Raw genomic sequence first — 26,711 nt, forward strand, 5'->3', positions numbered from 1 at the left:
CGGAGCAGTCTCACGCACGCCTATTGTGCCGTGTAATTGTAATCAAAAGCCTTTTCTCTCGAGCATCTCAACGTCAATAAAGACATTTCACAACAGCGAGAGAACCTTTTGTTTTATCTCTTACATTATCCGTCGCTTGGATAGTCCAGCGATCGAAACAAAGGCATGTGATCTAAGGTATCTCGGCGAAAACTTAAATTGGATTCGTGTCATGTCTATTCAATTTGCGGAGCTTCCATTACAGAGGTTGCTTCCTCGCTCGTCGGCTCGTTGTGCGTTCATTTCGCTGATACTTTGCGGTAGAGGCCTACCCTACGGCGAGGCACTCGGATGACGGATGAAAGTACCGCCCAAGCGCCGACTTGTAATAATGTGAAATGAAATACCGAGCTCGTCTGCTCTTCAACCGCAGCCCGCGCTGCGCCAACACACGGCCGACGTGCACATAACATCAAGTGAATGCGTAACCATGAACTACGTATTACGCCAACAACTCTGTCTGCGCTCTGCAGCACCGTCTATCTGTTATACAGAATATACAGATGGGTTCTTGCCTGTTTATGTGCAACCATAAATTAATTGTTTCTGATAAATTAATTTAAACGCCTTTGAGCACCGGGAGCAAATGCCTGATGTTTGTAAAACTTCGCTTGAAAGTCGTATGTGTATTCAACATGTTCAACAGCTGCGAATGGTGCAGCCGTGCTTCCTGCCATCGAACGAGCTATTGTTACAGTAATACATGGTTTTTATGCCAATTTTAATAACAATGGCATGGAACTTGTGTTCATGCATGCGTCTTTATGTTAGCGTCGCCGGAACGGTGTGACAGACATACATTAGCGCGTGGGAATTGACAGCTTTTGCATTTATGTACATTTACTGTTTTCTCCCGGTTTGAACGAATCAACAATATGTATACCGCTATTTTATTGTTTCTTTGTTTCCGTTTTATGACGACACCTTTTATATTGAATAATGTAATATAATCTTTCAAATATTTCAACATTTTGTAGCAAAATCCTAAAAAAAATGATGTCTCATTAGACTTACAAATTCAAATACCCCAGCCCGACCCATATAATTTCCGTTTAGTCCAGTCATTCCAGTCAAACTTGTATTTCTGGTTTGCTTTTACTAGCAACAATTTGCGAGTTGTCGACTGCAGATTCATGGCAATTGGAAATACACTGAGAGCGCGCGTGTATAAGATGCTGAGCAAAGTTGTTTCTGAGTTTGGTTATTATGATGTCCTAACGATTTGTTCGGAGCGCTGGGAACGCCGGCTGGCGTGAGACCGAGTCGTGATCGGTCGCCACGACGCCCTCATGCGGCTTAATTTACTAATAAAAAAACGCGGGTCAAATGAGTTCGCAAGAGAAATCCGCAATTCTTACAACGTTTGAAAGAGTATCAAGGCACAATTACATCAAGCCTTCCTATCATATGTTCAATCTATCCTTTTATATCCTTTCATCACGACCCAATAATATATCAATATCAAACAAAACGTAATGGCTGGGTGTCGACGAGACAAGGCCGTATATCACAGTAGCGGACTGCCCAAATCCTCCACCGTAATATATAGGAGAGGGGGCGCTCGCCAGCCACCCCGGCTTATTCAAAATAGGCATTAAGCCCTCCACCATTAAAGGCTAACTGCTGCAGGTTATCAAGGGTTTTCCTTTGAGAAACTGCAGCCAAGTGAACTATGCGGTGATTTGGATACGAGCCAAACAATGTTTCGACACGTTATCGACTCTCTAGGCAACGGAACAAGTAGCCGCAAGCCGTTTTAAAATACGCTCCAGTTCGCCTAATAGGTCCGTGCCAGCAATGCACAAAAATAATGAACCTGGATAACTATCTAGATGGTAATTACACTGGGCAAAGACGGACGGACATCTTCTATCTTGTTACTTGATTAGGTTCTTTGTGATTCGTGTTCTTGAGATCAAACGGCGCGGCGATGTAACCTCCAGACGACCTGACAACTCTATATTCTAATAAAAGATCAGATAAAACCTACTCATGTAACTCGAAATTGCCGTAGTTATTACCAAGTTATTACTTATTAGTTAAAGAAGTGCAGACCACCTTTTCACTGAAGTTTCGCATTAAAAACAAGAAATCAGAATCAAAGAAGTTTTAAACAAAGAGCGTTTAATTTGCGAATTTTGCTTCGTTGAAAGATTATTGAACGGGGTAGGGCGCCGAGGGGAAAATGTCACAATTTAGGCGCCGACATGAGGGGAGGTCGGGAGGAATGTCGCCCACTAACCGCTCGCAGCCTGTTTACCTTGTCACCCATGAATCAACGTGAATTCACGGGCAGAACTTAATTTGATTAGTTATCCTTATTTACGGTATCAAGAGGCCGTTTATCGGAAAAGTAAGTCCCATGGGTAACATTTGTTTATATCTTTCACGTAATTTTACCTCGGCACACGCTCGGTCGAGCCTGCTGTCTAAATTCTAGGAAGTTTTTGATAACAATAGGTAGCTCAACACCTAGTTGATAGTAGGTAGGTACCTAATCTTAATGGAATAATTTATCATCATATATTAATAAGCTAAAGTTTATACGTTGTTTACGTGTTTTTGCAGCCATTATGTTGGAGAGGCTTCCGGTCCCGGGCCGTTGCCATGGCGACGATTATAGCCCACTGAGCCAAACATCCCTCACTTTATTATTCCCACACAGAACCACCCCTAGAGCAGCTGATTTCATTCATAGAGATAATAATTTTCCTTTGATGGTTGAGCATAAAATGCAGGGTCGGACTTTATGAAATTATATTTGCAAATATTAATGCAATGTAGGTTGTCTAGTGTAAAAATCTGAAGTATTGTCAACTTGCCACGATGTATTTCTTGGAATACTGGCATTATTATCATTTGTAAACAGGATTAAATTAAAGCTGACATGTTAGTTGTAAATGATACGGAGTAAAGCGAAACAAATAGTCTGACTAGGCACTACGTAGTCTGTTTTGATTTGTCGTGCGTCATGTTTTTGTATAATATCAGGGAGACCGAGTTTTGCTCGGAAAACATATAAAACTCAAAAATGCGCGTTTTCCCAGAGATAAGACCTGGCTAGATCGAATTTCGCTCTCGAAAACCCCCATATAGCAAATTTTATCGAAATCTCGTCTACAGGTATTAAATATAAGTGAATCCACGTGTACTAAGTAACACTAGGGTATGTGGAGGCACGTCAACCCTTTTCCCTCTGCCCGAGGGACCACAAAGAACCCTCAACGGCCTTCCACCCTCCTGGCTTTTATTCACGTAGAAAAGAAAACATTGATGTTAGATATAAGGCAGACATTTCTGAGGGCGAGCCAAATTATTATTCTTATAAAAGAGCGGTTCGTCGGCCCCTTTGTTTGAGCGACCTGTTCCGCGATTAGACAACGGCTCGGTTACTAAAAACAATCGTAGACATAACTGGCACACTCATCGCTAAATAAATTCGTTTATCATTTGATTAATTAAACTATAATTATAAATAAACATTTCAAATTCGTCGCGACCGAGAGCGAAATCGGATCGGCCTCACGTTTTCGTGTCGACATCGTGTTTGGACGTTCCACTGTCTTTATCTACTCACGACGCGTATCCACCTACTTCCATGTTTGATTTCTATTTTCTCAACCCACGCCATCTTTATAAAGATTGTCAACGATGATGCGAGTTTCGTGATAAGAAATTTGGCATTGGTAGGTTGGCACCTATTGGCAAACCGTTGACAATGTTGACATCAATTATGAATATAATTTTGTTTCGAATCGTATGAGGACCATATAAAAAAGGAGCATAATATATTATGATCAATACAGCACATGACTCATTAGCCGTTCACATAACGACATAGATCTCTAGCATAACGAGCGTTGAATATTAAATATTAATTCCATTACCCAGAACCGGTTACATCGTAAATTACTCGGTTTAAATTCGATCGCGATGCATGCAATTTAAATGTCCGTCCGGTTAAATTGCAAGGCCAGCGTTATCGAGTGGAAATCGACACGTTTATTCAACGCGATGTGGGCCACCGGTAAGATAGCATTCCTTCGCATTTACGGTAGCGCGATTTACTGCCGTGTTAGTTTCGTTTTCACGTTCGAATGGGCCCGTTGTATTTATTTGTCCATTGTCATTGTCTATTTGGTCGTGACCATTTGTGAGAGATCCCTCATGGTAATAATAAGTGGGTTTAGTGAGTAGGTGGTTTGTTTTGTTAGTGGAGAGGGGGAAGAGGTAGCAGTACGATGGAGTGGAGTTTTTAACTTTTTATTCGCGTCGAGTAGCAAACAGCGCGTGACTGTGATGTCGCTACAACCAAAGTGAAAATATATTAAGAATTTATTGTCGTACATACAACCTTTTACGATTCGACAAAGTACTAGTCCATACTAGAATCCACGAGACACTCGGTTGCGCAACGGTGGCTCTAAACACCTTGTTATTCAATAGACACCTCGACGTTCTTTTACTTTCTCAACTGCCATTACTTGTGTCGTGTCACAATCTGGTTTTATCAAGTATTCAAGTTTAAATTAGCATTTTAAATACGAATTAATATAGCTATCTACGTTCCAATATAAATACAAGGCAAGTTCACTCAATTGTATAAATAACCGGTGTAATTAGCAATTAAAACAACTACCTTCTTATTGCGCGTAACTCACATCCTTAGCGTAATCGACTTAAACAGGCGGTTTAAATTCAGTACAATTATATCTTTAAATTTATAAGGAAATTGCCTTGACACAGATTTCCAGACACGATAAAGGTCGATATATTATTATTATGCTCCCGCAGCGATAATAATTCTTTTCCTCTTCGAAAGTTTTAAAGTTCATATTTCAAAGATTTAACAGGCGTCTTAACTAACATGCGGGATCAGGAGTATCGGGACGCATTCGAAAAAAAGATGACTCCCGTTGTATTTTTTTTTCTCGGACCTGCCCAGGAATGTCACATGTTCGAGTAAAAAGTCAATAGTGGACTGTCTGTCTTTTTGTGCTAAGGTGCTTTTGTGTTTATCGAGAATCGAGATACAGTGGCGGCTAATAATAGGTATATTTACATTCCCTTTGTTTGTTTAAATCTTTCTATGTACTTTTTGTTATTTCTTGAAATATTTTCGCATGTAAAATACCAGGGGGTAAAACTTGTGGACTGCTTGTTTGACCCACAAGAAAATGGTGGGCGTAACAGGTTTTTAAAGTTTTTTTTTAATGTTTCTCATATTGGACATTGATAATACAGATGTATAATGCTCGTTATACCTCTAGTAGTTGCATCGGCTATAATCTATACATATAAATTCTATCATAACTATGTATCAACTATTGACAGGTTTACCGGGTCCGTAAATCGAGCTCTCTGCAACACACATAGTTACAGGCGTAACAGCATATGGCGGCAGATCATAACAATAAGGCAGTAAAGCGACAATAACAAAGCTACAATATTACTTTGTTGCTAAGGAGATCTACACAAAGCTTTCCAGACCCTACTTTTATAGCCTCTTATCTCGAGATCGAGGGAGATATCGGTCTACCTAAGTAAGTTTCTGTTTCAAACTTAGCTGCAGAACGGGGATCCACTTAAAATACTTAGTCCGAAAATTAAATTTTGTACTTCAGAATGCTTATGTAGTTTAGTTGTTGATCAGGAAAATTGGAGTATTGGGAACTACTTCACATGTATGTATAATTGTATATTTGTATAAACTGTTATAGGTATGCAGACAAGTTTTTATTACGTGTAACAAGATTTAAAATTAATGCCTACAGTGAAATAAAAGAGCTAACAGAAAAACTATAGCCATGACTGGATCATTGTGCTGATATGTCATCACTTTCCCGAGCTGACAGCTTATCACATAGTGATAGCAGTACCGTTAGCTCAGAGCATTGTTCGTGAGCCGCTTTATAATTAAATCTGTTATGTACCTACTGAAGTAAAGACCAAGGATTATTAATTTTAATTTACGATACACAACAAAAGGTCAAGTTAAAAATAACACTGTAGGTAGGTAATAATTAATAATAAATCCGTAAATTTTGTTATTCCTTTGTATGATATTCTACTATTTAAGCAAAAAAAAAATGTGAAAAAGGAACCATTAAAGCAAACAATGACATGTGACTGCTTATAAATGACCTGACTTATCTATTTTCGGAACAATCGCGTCAATGTAATATATTTCGGAACGATGAAGGAAACGTGTATTTTGCATAATTATTATAATTAATGATAAAACATTCCATGCTTACGAATATCATAATATGTATTTGATGATAATGAATTTTATTTATTTGTTAGACTGAATCTAGTAGGTACATATATTTGTTATTTATTGGCCTCGTCATATTGAGTATAACTTTAAGGATAAATAGGTCTTAATAACTAATTTGTAATTAATTTTACTGTTTAATCCACGCTAACTTTTCAGTATAAAAAAGTTAAAAATAATTATGAGTCCCTTAACCTTATACTCGTATTATAATCATACAAATTACCCAGAATCGATGAAATTTCCGTCTCGTTGACGTCAATGCTCGAGTAAAACCGCAGCGAGCAACAAAGTAATAAATTATAAGTTCAAGTAGGTATTATGAGCATGCTTTACATATCTAACTTCAGTATTCTTGTAAATACGAGAAAAATTAATTCTTACGGAAACTTGCTAACTTATATTATATAACTTATATAACTTGCTTACTTATAGTAAAGATACATTATCGTTGCTAATACTTCATATCTAGTGAATTTCTAATTCATTTCCCGAAACGTGTCACCATAAAGGTACCTTTTGCCGTGGAACGTCACATATCTTTACTATTTCATATTTTGCATTATAAATATTAATAAAGTTATCATCCAATATATACCTGGGACCAACGAAATCGAGGCAAAGCAAGAAGCTCGCCCATTTTGGTAGCGTGAGAAAATGTGCGTGCTTGCCGACGCGACGGACAAATGGTTGGGAGCCGATGTCCGATCGATGACTACTACGACTATAGTTTAATTTATGATAATTGATAAAGTTACTCGCCTGACCGGTACTGCTTCAAACGGCTTCGATTAATCGTAATTTGGAACGAGTCACCCCCGATTCAATAGCTGTTATAGATACCGCGGTTACAGATACTTGGTATCTTGGTTATTTTTGTTCATTCAACTGACGAATAACAAATACGAATTACTAGTTTGTTTACGACAGACAAGTTTCTGGAAAACGTTCATCGTGTTTATAGTTAACTAACCAGATATGCACGTCTGGATTTCCCCTTGAGTAAAAAATAGTAACGCGCCGCCGACATCATTAATTTTACTCATTCAATATACCTGACATTAATAACATGTCGACGGTTCACACAGCTTCCCAGGTTCCATTACGAAGAACAAAACATCTCGAATGTTTGAGTAAGTAAATGTTAATGAATCAAAAGCCAGAAGTCATTGCCTCGGTGTCTGTAGGCGTTCATAACTCATGTGTAAGTAATTTAAACGCGGCGAGTTTCTTGACTCGGCTATAAGCAACATCCGATAGGCACAACGACTGGGTATGTATAGAGGAGTCGAGTACAAAACGCTATTTGAAATGGTACCGATGTTCTGCTATGGGTTTGAATTCACGTCGATAAACCCACGCCCGCAACCCAAGCGGCTATCAACGCTATTATACGTAACTATTGTTGTGCGGCAACGTACCGGATCGTATCTCGGATCACCGAATGCACAGCCAGACGCGTCTAAAGGCCGTTGGCCCGCTTCTCGGGCGTGGGTCGTCTATGCGCTTGCACATTGCCCATACGGTTACGTAAACATCGTTTCCGACATTGTTTTGAGTATATTAATTATCCAATTACGCAAGCGCTGCGTCACGTCATGAAAGCCATTTGTATCCGCCCGCTATCGCTCACTTGCCAAAAGCTATTAATTACGGCCGGAGAATAGAATATCTCGTCGGCTAATCCTCTGGAGACGGTTACGGTTACCGACAACGTTGATTAACGTCGCCGGCATTCCATTTACTCTTTCTTTGTACTATGGGTACGAATACGTTTCTCGATTACGTAAACGCGAGTAACCTTCTTTCGGTTTGGGTTAAAATAAATAAATTAACGGCGTGATACGACACAGATGCGCCGTCACGAACCTTGGATGTGGTATCCGGTCAACTTTTCGCTGGACGTGTTTTTGATGGTTGAGCAATAAAGGAAAGTGATGGTCGAGGTTGTCGGTAACGATCGGCGCGGGTGCCAATTAGCGGACGTTCTCACTCGAGTCCGTCGTCGGGCGCTAATCGCAAACAATGGTAGAGAGAGATGAATCGGTCGTGTGGCGCGGCGAGCAGCGACATTCGCGTACCCGGCGAAGAATGCCGATGGAAACAACTGTTGGTTTCCTCGAACCCGGAGCGTGACGAGAACCGGTTACACGACACCGAGCAGAAACAATGCATTTTGCCTTTCGTTAATTTTAAACGTATTTATGTTTATAAAACCTTGCAAGTCTAAGAACCGCGCCGGTATGCCGGACGAAGACAAACAAAGCCGATGTGTTTACACAAATGTTATTGGAGTACAATACGGATTTCAATAACAGAAATACATTAAATAATCTAGCGCGCTCATGCGTGGTGACACTGTGAATACAGAGCTGAACTTTATGATAAATGATAATAGATTAACTTAATAATTCGATTTACCTAACTATGTATGAACGTAAAATGATAGTTCCTCGAGTTCATAACATAACTGAATATGTAGAACAATACGTATACACGTGGATTAAAACATAACCTTCGTCAAAATCCGGTGGGTTTATGCAAATAAATGTACTAAAGAAAACAGTAAAGCAAATACCTACCCGTCCGTATCTTGACGGTTTATGTGTTATGAGCAAACACAGCAAAACTTGTTTTTTATATACATATTTACATTACAATTTAATAATGTAATTGTACGAAGAAAACGTAAACAAACTTTAGCTGGAATGAAGATAAAATTTCAAAGGCAGCGACCTATTTATGTTTTAAATATAGGTACTTAGCACAAATGCTTGCGAAATAAACGTTCTCACCGACATTAATTTGATATATCAATAATAAAACTTGAAGGGCATTTGAAGGTGAACGAGCTAAGCTAACAGGCAAAACATTGGTGACACACTGTATGTATTAAGTACCTACTTCCATTTTTATCAATACAATTATGTTTTACAATGTATTTTCCTTGCCGCATTAACTGCACAGTAATAATGTTACTGTTAGAGTACTACATGACATGAAAAATGTGAGTAAAGTACACACAATGTTTCTCCGCTAATCGAGACAGATGTGAACCTGCTGATCAACATTGTTTGGGCATTCATAGTTTCATACCAAGATTACTTTTATAAGTACGTAGTTACCTATTTCAAAAAGCATATATATTATGTGTCGTTTACGCAAGTGTTACTTACTTACGTTAAATATACATAGGTACATACATTCACATAAGCTGGGAACGATGCGATGTAGAAAAACAAAGCTATTTAAAAACGATCAAATTTTGCCGACGATGACGAATATGCGACGCACGGCGTGCGAGCAAACTTGAATGTTATGCAATAAATCGTCGTTTTTAATTGCCGACAATTACCGGGTCGTATCAACAAGGTTAAATACTGACAATGCATTAATGTACATTACTCGCACAATGCTATGCCGATAAAAACTCCGTCTTGTTCGTAAATAGCGAGTGGGACGCTGGCCTGTGCTGTGTGCACCTTGAGAACTGGTTTGCCGTTTATTATTGCCCATGCCCGTAAGGTAGGGTTGCCATACGTCCCGGTACGCCGGGACATGTCCTGGTTTGAAGCATGATGTCCCGGTGTCCCGGCCCATAAGCTAATTGTCCCGGTTTATAAATCATAGTTATTTAGTAGGGGGCATTGAGACAGACAGACGGCCGGACGGTCAACAAAGGGATCCTATATGGGCTCCGTTTTTTTCCTTTTGAAGTACGAAATCCTAAAAATCTACCTACTATTATCTCGAAAAAATTTCGCGCTCGCTTCGCTCGCGTTTTCATCTAGGTACCTACATTGTTTGTGACAGTTAAGTTGAAATTTGTACACATATATTATGTCAATCTATATAACCCGAAGACGGACATGTAACGTAAATAAAATGAATTTTTAACATAGGGGGCACTTATTGGGGGGTAAATGAGACAGTTAATAAACAAAGTTTTGCAAACTATATGGTGTTATATATCAAGTGATAGAGCTGTGGGAATCTCAAATATATTTTATTAATAATTTTAAGATTAATAGTTTAGAAGTAATTAAATAGACAAACAATTACCACTTCCCCTCTTTATCTCCGAAACTACTAAAATTAAAAAAAATATACTAAATAGTTCCTTACCTATAGATGACAGAAAAACCTATTAGAAATATGCAGTCAAGCGTGCGTCGGACTTATTACTTAGTTTTTGATCGTCCCTTACGGGTCTTTTTTAAACATTTCACTCACGTTTCACATCAAAATATACATTGTTGAAAATTGTGTAATGTACGGAACCCTTGGAAGGCGAGTCCGACTCGCACTTGGCCGGTTTTCTTTAAATGTCCCGGTCTGAGCCCCCACACTTATGGCAACCCTACCGTAAGGTAAAATATGCTCGGCCCTCGATTTGCTTGTTCGATAGTAGGTCGTTAAGACACACATACGATCAGTATGCACATAATTTAATTGATTAAATGTTCCTTTAACGGCCTCGTATAAATTAAATACATATATATTTATTTCAAATCTGACTCGTTTCTTGTTTCGAATTGTGTATGTATGCATAACGGAATCCGGAGTCAGCGACAGGTTCCGTCATGGATATAAATAGGTATCTAAATATAACAATTCCTCAATACGTGTTGGTTAAATCTTGAAATAAAACACCATAAGCAAATCGACAACATGAACGGGTATATTTGTTAGTGGCACAATTCCCGTGCGGCGGCGCGTTATAAATTAAGCGGACATAAAAGACGGATGAGCGAGAATAAAATGAGATGTCGTATAGTGAAAAGTTTACGAGGGCCCGCGAGCCGCAGTCTACGCACACAGTTGGCGTATGTTCAATTCCTGTTTGAAGTATTTTCGGAGCCACGCACGCTCCCGCTGCGCCGCCATGTTTACTAATACTAGCACTCGATTCAATTCCACATTTTATAAACACAGTGCCAAAAGAGATTGGACTGACGATTCGTCCTGTATCTCTAGAATAACAGCAGCTGTTTACTCTTCTCCGTTGCTACCCGAATCCGCTCAATCAATTGATTTTGCTTCGGTTTACACAACTGTTAATAAAATTGTAAGACTGCTCCTGTTTACTAAAGTATTATAACGAAGTGGCGATGGCGGGGATCACATATGTAAAGCAATATATATTAGGTATCTTAACAAATCTCTGTAGGCACTTAACTGGTTTGTGGTAAATACATAAACAATGGTTTTTTTCAATAAATTACATTTCAATACGTGAATAAAACATTGAACAGACTGATAAAATAGTTATGTAATCATTTTTTTCAAACGCGACTGAAGGTTAGTCTAGTAGACACGGTTCAGCTCCTTGTTTAAAATTTAAGTTGTGATGTAACGCCGCAGTTGGTAGTAAACGAGGATATAAGTATTCTAAAAGTTAAGCTAGTATAAATAATTGATGAATCCGTGCGGCCGGATGGCCGGCGCGGAAGAAGAAACCGACCGAGACGGCAGCCGGGATCTGTGCGTCGACTGGTTTAGGTTCATCGCTATACTCGTGGGAGCGAGGACCAAATAAAACGCTCGCTCGCCAGATAACTGAGAGGCATTTACGTGGAATGAAGAAAGGAATAAATTACACAGTATAGAATGGGATGAAAGGGCAAAAACATGATCTTCCGTCTACCTGCGCCGGCCCTTTGAGTCGGACGAGGCGCTCGCTCCGAGCAGGTTCTCGGAATGTCCTTTAAATTGTTAATAAAAATGCCTCGCGGAGGAATCCGGCGAACGACTTCTTGGGATTTAGCTAATAAAGATCGCTTTGATGAAATTGATTCCAGCAAAATTGCCAATTAAATACAAATGTCATATTTACGCTACGAACTTTCCTCAACTGAAGAAGACCTCGGACGAAAGAGTGAAGAATTGTTCATTCCATTCAAGATAATATATGTAACTTAATATGTAGTTGATGAATGATACATATTCTAATGCTATGAAATAATAGGTACTAAAATAAATACCTATATAAAAAATAAAGTAAAGAAAATGAGGTACTGTAAATGTTAAACGAATAAAAAAGTAAAGGAAACCGACACCATAATAATACAAGTTCTACTAGTGCCTGCGTGGCTTCGGCAAACACGTTCCACGATGTAGGCACGTCGCGGCCAAAAGGAGCAGGAGAACAACCACCCGGCCCGGCACAAACTTACAATGGAGTCTAAAAACGACTCATAAAGTTCCAATTGGTTTGCAAAACTTTGCACATTGCTCAGCTAAATATAGCCAAGAAACAAAAAGTCTCGGATCTCGTAAATATTTCGACATTTTTGCCGCGAGCGAGTTGTTATTTTGCGTTTATTGAGTCGGCTCTTGATTGTTCTTCTCGTCGGTTTTAGAGCATTGAACTTGGCAATTTTAGCAGCAAGCCATTATTATTTTACGTTTATGTAAGTGCGTTCGTATTTGATAGCCTGATCCAATTAAGTATAATATTGTGAACCGCAGACGAAAAGTCACGTAATAATAATGAACAGCTGTTTGATGTATATAACCTTGGAACCTGTCTTGAGCCCCGGTCGCACCCTACCTCCCCTAAGATTCACAGGACGGAACACGTGTTCGCTCACGCAGAGCCATATTTATAGCTTCAGTATTTGATTACTTACACAATAAATCACAGCTAATAAACCCGTATCAAATTCCCAAATATTCGAAATAATGGCGTTATTAATATTCGAAATAGTGCGGACTATTCAGATAGTGCAGTAAACGCCATTAAGACGAGCTGGTTGCATCAAATCGTCATAAAGTAATCTAGACACGCGGCAGCGTGTCAAGCCAAGTTCAAGCAAAGGAACTGGCTAGCCAGCGCCAAGTGTAATATTACACGAACCACTTGGTGCCACTTTTGACCCTTCTATAACTCAAAACATCTTTAACGTAAACACATAAAACTACGTGTGTTTAATTATATCCATAAGGACATCTAGAAGCCCAAATTTCATGAAGCTAGCTCAAACGGTTATAAAGATATGAAGGTCAAAAAGTCGTAAATTTTAAGACTGACTGACATACCTATAGTACCTAAACCTAACCTACTTCCAGATGACCTAGAAGGATGAAATTTGGAATCCAGCTCAGTTATTGTGTGAAAGCGTAGGAAAAAATCTAAAAATTAAAAAAAGTTATAAAATAGGGGGGGTCCCCATACAAAAAAACCATTTTTTATTGTGACTGACATATAAGTACCTAAACCTAACCTACTTCCAGATGACCTAGAAGGATGAAATTTGGAATCCAGCTCAGTTATTGTGTGAAAGCGTAGGAAAAAATCTAAAAATTAAAAAAAGTTATAAAATAGGGGGGGTCCCCATACAAAAAACCATTTTTTATTGTGACTGACATATAAGTACCTAAACCTAACCTACTTCCAGATGACCTAGAAGGATGAAATTTGGAATCCAGCTCCGTTATTGTGTGTAAGCGTAGGAAAAAATCTAAAAACAAAAAAAAGTTAATAAATAGGGGGGGTTCCCATACAAATTTCTTTTTTATTGTGACTGACATATAGTACCTAAACCTAACCTACTTCCAGATGACCTAGAAGGATGAAATTTGGAATCCAGCTCGGTAATGTGTGTAAGCGTAGGAAAAAATCTAAAAATAAAAAAAGTAAAAAAATAGGGGGGGGTCCCCATACAAAAAACCTGTAATACGCGCTAAACAACCGGCCAACGGTGTGTCGTTGGCGGCGCGCGGCACCACATAATTAATACAAAGAACAGAAGTAAAAAACATGCAGCGGAAACACAAGAAAAAACATTAAATCTCAATACCTGCCTAGTTTTCTTTACAAAAAGTATTGATATCCCATCAAAAACATAAATGTAAAAAAGGAGAGCCAAGTTCAATACAAAAATTATGCTTGGCTGTGGGGTTCGCCGCAAAAAGAATGGAGATTTAAATGAGTGCCAAGTTCTATGCAAAATCCAAATATGTATTTATAGGAACAAAATAACATTATAAACAAGTATTAAACTCTATTTCTTTGCTTTATTGGATACCTATAACAATTGCTGTTATTTAAAAAAAATGTGAGATCTTAAAGTAGGTTAGATTTGGCTTGGCCAGTTTTTATCAGAATTACAAAATATATATGTTGAATAACTTTATAAAATGACTGATGTAATGAAAACTGGCCAAGTCAAATCTAACCTGCTTTAAGATCTCGCATTTTTTTTAAATAACAGCAATTGTTATAGGTATCCAATAAAGCAAAGAAATAGAGTTTAATACTTGTTTATAATGTTATTTTGTTCCTATAAATACATATTTGGATTTTGCATAGAACTTGGCACTCATTTAAATCTCCATTCTTTTTGCGGCGAACCCCACAGCCAAGCATAATTTTTGTATTGAACTTGGCTCTCCTTTTTTACATTTATGTTTTTGATGGGATCGTACTTACTTAATTACATAAAATGTTGTCAATTTTCTACGGGATGGTTCATTTCGTCTATTTTAGGCAATGAAACCTGAAAAGTACCTACTTATAAAAATGGCAGCAGAAAAGGCTAACGTAACAGGTAACAAACAAGTTGCGCTGTGAATCGTCGGAAAGGGGTCAGTGACTGGAGCGGGGTGAAAGGGTGGCTCGCGAGGGCGGAGGGTGTATAATAATACATTTGGAAAACCGCTCCAAACATCTGCCGCACATGTGATGTGCGTACCCCGCACTGGAATAATGCAAGTCGGCCGAGCAACCGCACCGAGCTTTTTGTGCAGTAGTTTTTTGTTGTCTTCACGCTTTGTGAGCGAGCTTTCAAACGGACAATGCCTCTTTATTAGAAAGGAAATCAATACAGTTGTGACGTTCGCAGAGAACAATTTAGGCGTACAGGAACATAGACTGATTTATGATCGTGGCTTAATGGACCTGCTTCTAGAATATAAATTGGATTAGTTACAGCAAAGTCGACATGCAGTTATGCGTCGTCGATGAGAGAAATAGCAACCATCATTCACGGCCACGGACGTCAAACGGACAAAAAGGTTGGAAGAGGATTGCAAATCGATGCAGTCCGCAGAAGATCACCGCGGCTTGGACGCTTGCCAGACACTTTCGTTGGCTCGAGTGCCGTCGGAACACTGAAAAATGGCACTTACAGGCTTAGCTTTGAGTTAGAAAACGCTTATGCTAACAACGTTGTGACGTTGCGAATAGATAATTAATTTTGAAAGACATTATTACGGTTTCAAATACCTGAGGTGTTAATATTACATTAACTAGTTTGCTCGTTTTAACCCAGTATTAGAAATCCAAGTAGAAGTATTTCTAGAAACGAAATAACGTGTGCGAATTTATATACTTTACAAGTAAATTAATAAATAGAGACCACAACATAAACCTACTCAGGAGAGTAAGGTGGACTATAAATTAATAGAATAAGTAAGCTTGGGGGCGAGTCCTCCAGCAATATCATATCATGAAAGTAAGTAATCGAGATAAAGGTGCAGTAAATAGATGCCGGTAGAGCCGAGCAAAGATCGTGAGTCGTGGCCTTTGACTCGTGAGTCCCCCGGGGCGAGACGAGCTCGTTCCGAATGTTACGAGGCATGACTCTGCTTTAGCATTCCCATACGTTCAATGTTGTCAGTAATGTCAGCATAATACGAGATAGCACTTACAGACAATACGTTTTCTCACGCTTTTTTGCTCCGTGTGGGAATTTAGCGAAAAGATTTTATTGTTACAAGCGTCGACACGGCCGACAATAACATGTCTTCTAGTAATTGCTTAAACTGATTCTCTTAATCAGTTCAATGACGATGATAAAAACTACGCTTATATTCGGCTACGGTACGTCTTAACTTACATGAAAATAATGATGAGCAACAAAAAATAAACAGACAAAGCGAAGTACCAATCAACCTAGAAACTATTTCGAAACGTGTTATAATCTTATTACCATCATCGTGATCTCGCAGATAGTTAAATACAAAATAGATGTCGTAATAGACGAGTGCAGACGAGACGAATGGTGAGCGGCGCGGGCGGCGCGGAAAGTCCCGTTAGGAGAAAGTAGCCGCCTACACTCCGGGGCAAAGGATCGTGACGGCGCGAGCGCTGCGCTGATCACCGCCATCTTGGAAGCACTACTCGATTTTATCGACGCCTAATATGGCCACTTTATAACTGACACGATAATCAGATGCCTCGGTTTTGCATCACGCACGACCAAACTTTCAAGTTCAATAACTTTTTGCAAATGCAATCTGTCAGTGCGCAACAGGGCGGGACGTGCATTGTTTTGTGAGTCGCAAAAACGATCCAATGACAACGCGATTTCGGTTCGCTACAGGCGTACAACTCTCTCTTTTTTGCCGAAAGGAATTTTGCTAAATCTTGAAAAATCACTCAATCGTGACTTTGCAAAAATGTTACAACGTAAGAAATCAATCATACTGGTCGTTGAGCACTATTAAAATTTAGGTTTTGTAGTTAAAATGGTTTTTGAAACCGATTGTGTTATTTGGTTATAATATAAATAATATTAGGTGAACTTTTTTAACTCTACCAGGCCATGCCGAAAAGTTAGCTTATGAGGAAATATTAGCTCTACAACATAAATAAGTACATAGTTATAAGGCATAATATACAATCGGTTGCAAAAATATCTCCGTATCACACAAATTGTTAAAGAGTTGCTTTACGCCGTTTTCTTTTTCAGATTAGACATTTTAATTATTATCTAAAAAGTAACGGTATCTTTTTTCCTCCAAATTAAATCTGAGTAACTATGCACTGAATTATATTATCATTTACAAATATGCAATTGAACCGCAATAACTATTAGATATCATAGGAGCCCTTGAATTTTTGGGAAGAAAGAAAGCGTTAATTACCTACCATTTACTTTTGAGGTTAGAAAAATTAATAGTGTAAATATTTTAGTGCTTTTTACTGGCTGTACTAAGGAAATGACTCCAAAAATGTATTAAATCCAGAGGTATGTTATTCTACCGATATAAAATAATATGCGATATCTTATTAAGATGGGCGCGGAGTCCTGTTAAAGCGTCCATCTCGGCAACGATTGCGGAAGTGGTGATTAAAATCATGGCGATACCTAATTAATGTTTCATAACTACACTGGGCTTGCCGACTTACCCAACCAGTCGCGGCGGGTGGTGCATGCGACCCTGAATGCACTTCGTGTGAATCGCTTGTTAGCCGATTTCGTCTGATAACCTAGAAAATATCGAATGATTGATGAACAGTTGAGCGTGATCAATCGTAGTTTGGTCGATTGGAAATTAATTGGACTGGTGCGCAAAAGCTTTTAATGTATTAGTATATGTTAGTTCGGTATACAAAGCGAAGAAAAGTAATTTATATTTTGGCCTTACTCCTCAATTCTGTATACCTATCTATAATCGTAATGTTTAAAATCATTCAAAGTATGAAATATATATGTATACTAGTAGGTAACAGTAGGCCAGGAGACAGCAGGTAGTAATTAGTGTCTTTGCAGACACTGATTAAGCCAGTACATATATGAACTTTATTTAAACCATTAAACCACCACGTTCAACCGCATTTTACAAACATTAATTATACGATGAAATTTCAAGGTGCGTTGGAACCATAAGGCGATGCAATTTCATACAAAAACCCGCGTGTATAATTATCGAATACGGAGGTGGTCGAGCATAAGCTTCTGGAGTGTCTTTCCATTCGCTTACCAAGCTATACGCGAACCATTATAAGAGCATTTCCCGATAGCACATAGTAGTTATACGGATCTGGAGGTCATGTTAATCTGATCTTCTCGAGAACTCGTTCAAGCAATAGGAACACATGGCCTGATAGAAAGTCGTGCAAGATTACACGGTGCGGACGGAACCGGTCGCGAAACCCGGGCATTAGCAGCTATAAACACCGGCTCCGATATGTGCAACATGTGCAACAATACGCGATCAATTTTGTACTTTTAAAAACTTTCTCAATATGTCAATGAACTGAATGTTATACATAATGCTCCTCTAAAAATAGCATCAGAAGAAGAAAAAGTGGAGCTTCGTTAATATTCGTCTGCTCGAAGTCTAATCTTTTTATAACATTACGACTTACGACAGAGACTTGTGCTTATCCCATTCACTAAATTCACTTTATACCAACGTTACGTCTAATTTTCTTTTGTATCCCACGAACTCAATCACATTCACCTTAGTCATATTCCCTCATCAGTCTCACTTCACACAATTTATTTACCTCTACCTCATGTACCCTCAATTCCTGTCTCTTAAAGCACTCCACATTCGATACTTTGTTCTAGTCGGTTCACATTATGGAATGCCTCGACGTCCTGCGAATTTAGTAAGATTAAATACGTGGTACTGTTATATACAATCTTATTGATTGTATATTTAATACTTGAGGGTATATATATAAGTACAACGTCGTCATCGAATCGTCAAAACAACAAACAACGGAACCGTGTTTATTAAAAAGTAACCAAATCCTTAATCTAATGCCCTTTGCACAAGCGTACAAGCAGTCCAGTTCACTAGCATGCCAGTAACTGGCAAATGGCCATTAGATCCGGCAGCGAGGACGATGAACCTCGACATGCGGGCTCATTAATGCACCCGCTGCAGTGCCCAGTGCAGCCATCGGCTGCGCGGGGGCAGGCCAATTATAACGGTCTACATCTACACTACATTACGTGCGCCAGGATCGAACTTATAATGAGAACTCGTGCCATTGTGATAAACTCGCTACTTTTGTGAAAAGTGGAAAAGTCACAGAGGCCAACATAAAATTTGCAGTTAAAACGAATGACTCCTAGAAATACGAAGTGAATGTCATGACATAGACTGTCAGAAACAAAAGTCTTCGTGTCTCATAAATATTTACATAAACACCATTTTATTAAACCAGCATTTTATTAAAATATAAATTGTAGCAGGTAGCAATGAGAAAATATTCAGATGAAGCAAATTGTTTTGCACAACAATACAAACCTCTGGACCCCAAGTCGTTGACGCCAAAAATATAATCTCACATACATTAGGTCAGAGCTTTAACATAGGTTTAACCGCTTTTTCATAAAATATTAACATTAGAATAACTTTTAGAATCAGCAGCTAACCGGTTTCGTTATATGTTAACATGTAATGTTATGAAACTGATCCAAAATGTATCGGAGAATTAGACACGGTACTTTCACCGGCGACTTTCTTGCTCGCACATGAGCAGACACGAAATACTGGTCCGACTTGTTCTTTTGACCTCTCGTCGTGACGAGATGGTATTGTTCACGAACGCCTTTGTGTTACCTGTCAATCTGTTTACGCTTTTCTGAGCTCGCTGCTAATGCTAATGCACTTAGAAAAAAAAACGACGACATAATACTTACTTCTGGCGATATTTTCTTTTGTAACTATAGATTTAAAAGGGATTATTTGTAACTATGCGGAAAGGAAATCAGTAATAACCCTATTTAACTCTCGTCCAATGCCTTCAGCTTATACAGCGTCATTAGCAATCTCAATAACATTTAATTAGTATCATTTGCGTGGTCTAGTTTGCAAGACTATAATTATGATTATCAGGTAACCATATCTATCGCACGCAAAACATCGACTAGGTAGCTAAGCATGGTAGGTAGGGTAGCATTACTGTACAGGTTATACTTGAATACACTCACACGTGAGCTTCAAAGGCTTGTTTATATGTGTAGGAGTTTCGAACATGGCGTCTAACCGTCAGTAATCGGTTCAAGGCACGATCGAGTTAAACACACCAACAAAAAACGCGAGACCGGTTTCTTCTCGGCCGCCATCTAATGGCTTCGGGGCGTTCCGTCTCATGAATATTCATTTAATTACACTTACATTTATATGAGATTCGGGCATGATACACAACCGGAGCATAATCATTAGGTACCAAACATGTTCCTTTTTTGTTTTATTTATAACGTTGATCAATAAAATGTTAATGGTTTGAATTCTTGTTACAAGAAAAGTTCGAATGCTACCTAATACATACGAGTAGATATAATACCAATGTTTGTCAAGTTATTAAAGCAACCACGTAACTAAATTTGCATAATAATATTGCTATTTTTCAATTCAACGCAAAACAACACATCAGAATATTATAATAAAGTAAATATGTCAAGCAGAAAAGGTCTCCACCGATCAAAGGTTTAAAGCTTGTAAACAGTGATTTTGAGACGCTATTGCAAAGTTGAAAATTTTAATTTAACGCATTTTAACCTTGTGATTAAACTAGTTACTCGACTTCTTAATTGAGTAACGCGTCCTGAATAGGTGCGGTAGGGTACGTGGGGTAATGAAAACAAAACGGGAGGCAAGGGTGGCACTAGCACCTCGTGTGTGACGCGCCGGTGCTGGGTACTACGGGGAACAGTGTTGTTTCAACCGCCTTTCAAGTATGTACTTACAAACACCGTTCCACAAACCAAACATCCAGTCGAAACTCAATATGCGCACAAACACAATTTCAGGCAGATACGAATAAAATAAATAACAATTAGCCCCGCACCGTTGCACAGCAAGTTTACATTAATGTTTTAGCATACCTAACTCGCACAGACGCACGCATACAGAATTATGTAGAACTATCTATCGAAATTGACGTGACCCCGTTACTCGGATGCCGAATTGAATTTTAGATCCGAATGATAATAACAAATGTATTTGTCGTTCGCTCTGACCTCTGGATTTTTTAACTTACCCGAGTGAAGTATAAGTGGTCCATGCATATGCAGATTAGGGTTGAACAAACAAAGATATGGTTTCATATGTAAAATTATGGATGGCGATCTCGGCTTTCAACACAAACAATTTTTAACGCTACGTAAGCCATAACAAAAATAACATAAAGCTCGCAGAAACGAGTCTGTTAAGGAAAACGGTTATGACATTTACGATGAGCCAAGCGACCTTATCTCACAAGTCATTTCCTGGTTTTCTGAGTTCATAACTGTAGAATCGAATATCATTATTAAAATTCCAGATCCTTAACGGCTCACATTTATTTTCATTAACAGTAAGACCCAAATTAATGTTATCAGATTCGGCTCTAAATGAAAACTTTCTCGTCAGGTCCGTGAATTATTGATTACTTTAATATTCACCCCTCAAGTGTGTCAGCAGCTTTATACAAGTCCATTACAAAACACTAGGCAAAACATTACAGTGACGACAATGTTGCTCTGGTTATTTGGTTTTAAAATCATCCTCGGAACGTACCAGCACAGCATGTCCATTAAACACCATCTGCACATCCAGTTTGTTTGTCTTTAGTGCCTTTAATTTTTAGGACGAAGAATATAATTTACGTAATGTTACAACTTTGCCTTGAAGTTGACACTTCTTAATGGGTAAATGTAAATATATAAAGAAAATACCTTTCTTATTAATTTCGACGGTCTCACGTTCAGGCGAGGAACCTGTAACAAAAAATAAAAAGCTTTTAGCACAGGCGTCGGTAAAACTTGAAAAACCTGTAGTGAAACTCTGTCGAAAAAGGAAGCCTCGTCAATTTAAAGGTTATATATAATTAAGTGAATATTTTAGTTGCCAATAATAGGCTTCGACCGGTGGAACCAGTCGCGACGACGCAAAGGTGCAAGACAAACGGGTTCTACTCTACTTAAGGCTGACATGATTTATAAAATTATGTTGTTACTTAGCCACGACCACGAGTTGCCACGATAAATGGTGGGTAAGTATTTCCTATTAGCAATTTCAAATGTAAACACCTGCACGACATTTTGATTGATGACTAAAATTGTTATTTATTCGGAAGTTACAGCATTAGGCAAAATTGGGTTATTACATGTTTACATTTGCATACTGGTTTTGGTCCAATAATTCTATCTGTTTCTTATGTATTCTATATGCTTTCAGTTACAGTTAAGCTTAGAAAAACGGCGGTCGAGATTTGTACATAATTAAGGATTAAGGATAAAGTTGATAAAGGATGTTTCCTTTATCAACTTTATGTAACAAGAGTTACCCATCAAAATTATTTGATGTTCATCATTGCACAATAGAATCAATATATGTAAATAGTTACCAATACCAATTAATTATCAATTAAGGCATTTCTGACTAAAATATTTCACATACAAGTTGACAACATTTTCGCGAAAATTTACAAGACTTTCGTGATACCATCATGACAAAGTCATGATCAGTGCGTTTTTAAAATCAATTACACATTTGAGTTGTTATTACAGGCAGCGAATGGGCGGATGTGGCTGCGCCTGGACAGGACAGGTGGATGGTGAGGACAGTAGTCAGAGCCCGCATGGACCGCCTCTCAGTGCAGCTGGCGGGTCACTCACCCCCTCACTGGAAGCTTAAGTGTCTTCTATATGTACTAAGACATTTTCAGATAGAGTTCAATGAAGTAAGTAATATATACTTAGGACACAAGTTTTTATAACTTTATAAGTGTAATTGGAAAACCCTGTTATCATTTTACATTGAATAACTTTCGATCGTTCTTAATAAACTCTGATGTTATCTTTGTGAGCCTTGAGAATTTATGGCGATGACTAAGTTCATTAATTGGATACTTGGCTTGTTAAAACAATTTATCTACAAGAAAACTGGTTACATGCATGTACAACGTATACAATATACTTATGTATAGTACGTACCAATGTTTATTCTTAGAATGTTACTCGGTTTTTATTGTTCGGTGTAATGTTATTTGGGAAATGTATAAAATTCAAATTACTGTGTCTGGTAGAGGTAGAGATGGGTAGGGGTGAGTAAATACTGAGTATTTACTCGATATTTACTCAAAGCACCCGATAAATACCCGTATTTACTCATTTAGGTGGGTAAAAACGATTGCTTATAAAATATTCAAAAAGTGAGATTTAAGAACAAAATTGTCTTTTATTGAAGAGTGCTAACGTGTATTAATAATATCTATAAAATAAAAAGCATATAGGACTCTTAATTTAGGAAAAAAGGTAATTATTAGTGAGAGGCAAATTGTGATAATGCAAAGTTAACAATTTTGTTTTAAATAAGAAGGTATTTACTTTAAAAATATGGTACTTAAATTCTATTGATGTTCTAGATAACTGCATGTCGCGCAAAAAGTGCATGTTTACGCGGCACTTACGACCTTTTATTAAGAGTTTTTTTAAAGAAAACTCAAGAATGGCTCAACCGATGATGTTCAAAATATTGTTTTTTGTACTCTATTATACGGCTAATCTCCAGATAAGTTTTCATATTTTTTCTGAACTTTGGTTCTAAAGTTATAGAGAGATAAACATTATTTTGGCCTTTCGAAACGGTTTTTTTTTCCAAAATATTCAATTTATCCAAAAATGTTCTTAGATATATTCCAGTTATTTTTAAAGACCCATTTAATGATGTGCAACACGTTGGTGGTTTCTGAATATTTTTTTTGTGACAATTAGTTACATGTATGGAGTGCCCCTCTTAAAAATACATTTCTTACAATTTTGAGTACTTAATCCAGTAGCGGCTTACAAAATACACCTATATTTCAAATTTATATGCCCCTTTCAGCACTCTAAATAGTTTATACCCACCAATTTGGGTATAAACGAGTAAATACGGGTATATTGAGTAAATACTGAGTATTTACTCGGTATTTACCCGTGAGTATTTACTCACTACCCATCTCTACCGTAGAGGTAATTATAAAAAACTAAGAATAACACAATAGATAATAGTTTAGTTTAATTTATTTATTTCATAATGATAAATTACAGTATAAATTATTCTTACGCTAATCTATATGAATTTACATTATGATCGTCAATAATTTAACATGCACACATGATTATACACCAATCCATCGTTTATGCCTGTGCTTTTGTAGTGTGCAATAAAGCATTTTATTATTATTATTTGTTTGTCCTTTCCATATCTCGGGACCATGGGGTCCCGGACCTTTGGGAGGCGTGCGTGGGGCCGAAGCCAACAGCGCAGAGGCCCTTTAAGACAGTTTACTCTAAAAGCAAGGGATACACATGGCGGATACCATCCCCGAGCGCACAAAATGATACATCCGGAGAAGGTCTCCGCCAGGTGCAAAGACTATTGCAGTGCAGTACTTTTGTGCTGCGATGGGAACTAAGGTCATGGGCTATTGATATGCAAGTTGGATGGACTGGATAATGGGTTATGGGAGGAGACTAGCGGACACCTGCCGTGACAATCAGTCTCAAAATTGTGTAAGACAGGTGGTGACTCGCCAACTCATTTAGTGGGCCCTACGACGGCCGCACGCACAGTGCGACAATAGGGCAACACTTCGGAGCGGCTGTAAGGTTGTCGAGAGGTGAGTCTGCGGTAGCCAGATCCCGGTGATCCGTTCAGCAGGCCGCCGGCGTTATGACTTACACTTCCAACCTGGAGCATAGGTCCCGCTCTTGCGACTCCACTCTGGCCGGCCAATCAAGGCAAGCACAGAGGCGAGGGCCAGATGACAGGGCCCTCTGGAATAGGGGTCCGCGGTGTCGCCACTCACCGTCAGCTCGCCACAAGCTGCCCCCGCGGGGTTATTATTATTATACAATGTCAACAATGAAAAACAAATTACAAATTTATAATTTAAAAAGAAATTTGAGAACATCGTCAAATTGAAAAAAACTCAATAAATAATATAACAAAATACAGTAATAGTCTATTGAGTTGCGGAAAATCGCCCGTACTACAATACAATACAGTAATAGTCTAGCTTACATTTCACACCAGCGTTTTGTAATCGTTTCTCCTTGGGGAGAAACGATTGTAAATAGATGAGTCAGAAAGGATCATCTTTTGCCTGTCTAATACCGGGCCAACAATCTTGTTTTTGTATTAAATCCCATTCATCCTTTATAAGCCCTCTAATAAATCTTCAAAAAAGTCTAGACATTAAAGGATAAAATCCTTATAATTTAAATGAATAATAATAATTCAAATATGTAATTGGTAGGTATCTATATCTATTCAAACATTCAAGCTATGTGAAATTGTAGAGTTGGAAATACGTAATTAATTCATTGAAAACCCTGCTTACAAATGTGTCTATATGTGAACAGCTGTGTATATTGCGCGCATGACTGTGGCATTTATGCCAACCTGTTTATAAGTTATGCAATTCAAGTGGAAACATATAAGTATGTAGTAAGTGGTATGCGGCCGGCGAGCGGGCATTTAGCGTAATTGACTGTCAATTGAAGTGATATAAGTATTTATAGGCTAGTTTCAGAGTTTTAGAGTTTTTGTTAACAGATCTCCTACCCGCATGATGTTTTATGTCATTGGGCTTTCAGAAGTTGGTGTTTATTTGTCTTTATACTCGTACTTATAGGAGCATTAAGTATTACTTAACTTAAGAACTTATAGGAACATATTTATTTTAAGTCGAGCGAATTGTTAAGTTAACATAATTAATAGTACTAATTAACACAATACATATTTCAATAAGTAAGTATTTTAAACAATGAATACCGTGCAATATACAAAAACTGATATTACAACTTGCAAAAAAGAATATAAATAAAATAATGAACACCTACTTTAGACTATAAGACCGAGTAAAAAGTAATAAACTAAAGCTGTCTGTCTAAACCAGTTAGTCAGATGAGAGTTGCACCTGGCCCGATAGTCATCCAGTTAATCCAGCCCGGACAGGTGGCAGGAGACGGATTAAATTCTGTGCCTCCAGTGTAAAAGGGTTAAACTCAAAAAATGTAATTTTTCAGTATGGCCGAAAAACGTTTCAAACTGTGTTTTCTCTGCATTGTTTCTAAAAAAATTAGGTTTTTGTTTTTAGTTTAGATAGTTTAAGTCATGAATTATAACTTGTCATTTAAATTAACCTGACTTATGTGAAAGTAACGGAAATATTGGCTTTCAAAAACAACTTATATCCCTTTTCACAAAAATAATGAATGTGTGAAAAGGTTAAACTGCACTTTCTCTAGTGTTGCTAAAATCTTTTTGAACTTTTGTGTTGTGTAAAGAAACCATTTTGGGAACTAAATATTGCATTTTTTTTAGATTGATGGTACAAAAAACAAACCAAAGAGAATAATATCAATGTAATTAAAGAGTGACTTAATATATTTAATTACTCTGTTGAAATTGTGAATGGTTACTGAACAGAGTAATGTTGTACTGTAGTACTGTAGTAGTGTTGTACTGACAACAGGGCAGTTGTACTTGTTTGTCTTACTTCCCCATCTTTGTTTTTTTAATTTTTGTTTTTGTTGCACTATTATTTCATAATCAGCCTTTTAGATGTCTTTTCTTCTACAGGACTTTCTTTTTGATATTTGACTTCCACCGTTTTGCCCAACATTGACCAACAAAAAAAAATTATATGGAAAGGAATCTAAGTGAACATTAA

At 37.9% G+C, this 26,711-nt stretch overlaps 1 protein-coding gene across 3 annotated transcripts in view; it reads right to left on the reverse strand.

Annotated features, from left to right (window-relative positions):
* The window catches only part of LOC134668057 (lysine-specific demethylase 3A-like), a 244,360-nt gene that overhangs the window by 39,603 nt on the left and 178,046 nt on the right, over window positions 1–26,711 (reverse strand). For all 3 annotated transcript variants that reach the window (XM_063525506.1, XM_063525505.1, XM_063525507.1), the window contains one exon: window positions 21,724–21,765. In XM_063525506.1, coding sequence (XP_063381576.1) covers window positions 21,724–21,765 — 42 coding nt within the window. The remainder of the gene's footprint in view (window positions 1–21,723; window positions 21,766–26,711) is intronic.

Source organism: Cydia fagiglandana, chromosome 10 (assembly GCF_963556715.1).
Source record: "Cydia fagiglandana chromosome 10, ilCydFagi1.1, whole genome shotgun sequence".
NCBI lineage: Eukaryota > Metazoa > Arthropoda > Insecta > Lepidoptera > Tortricidae > Cydia > Cydia fagiglandana.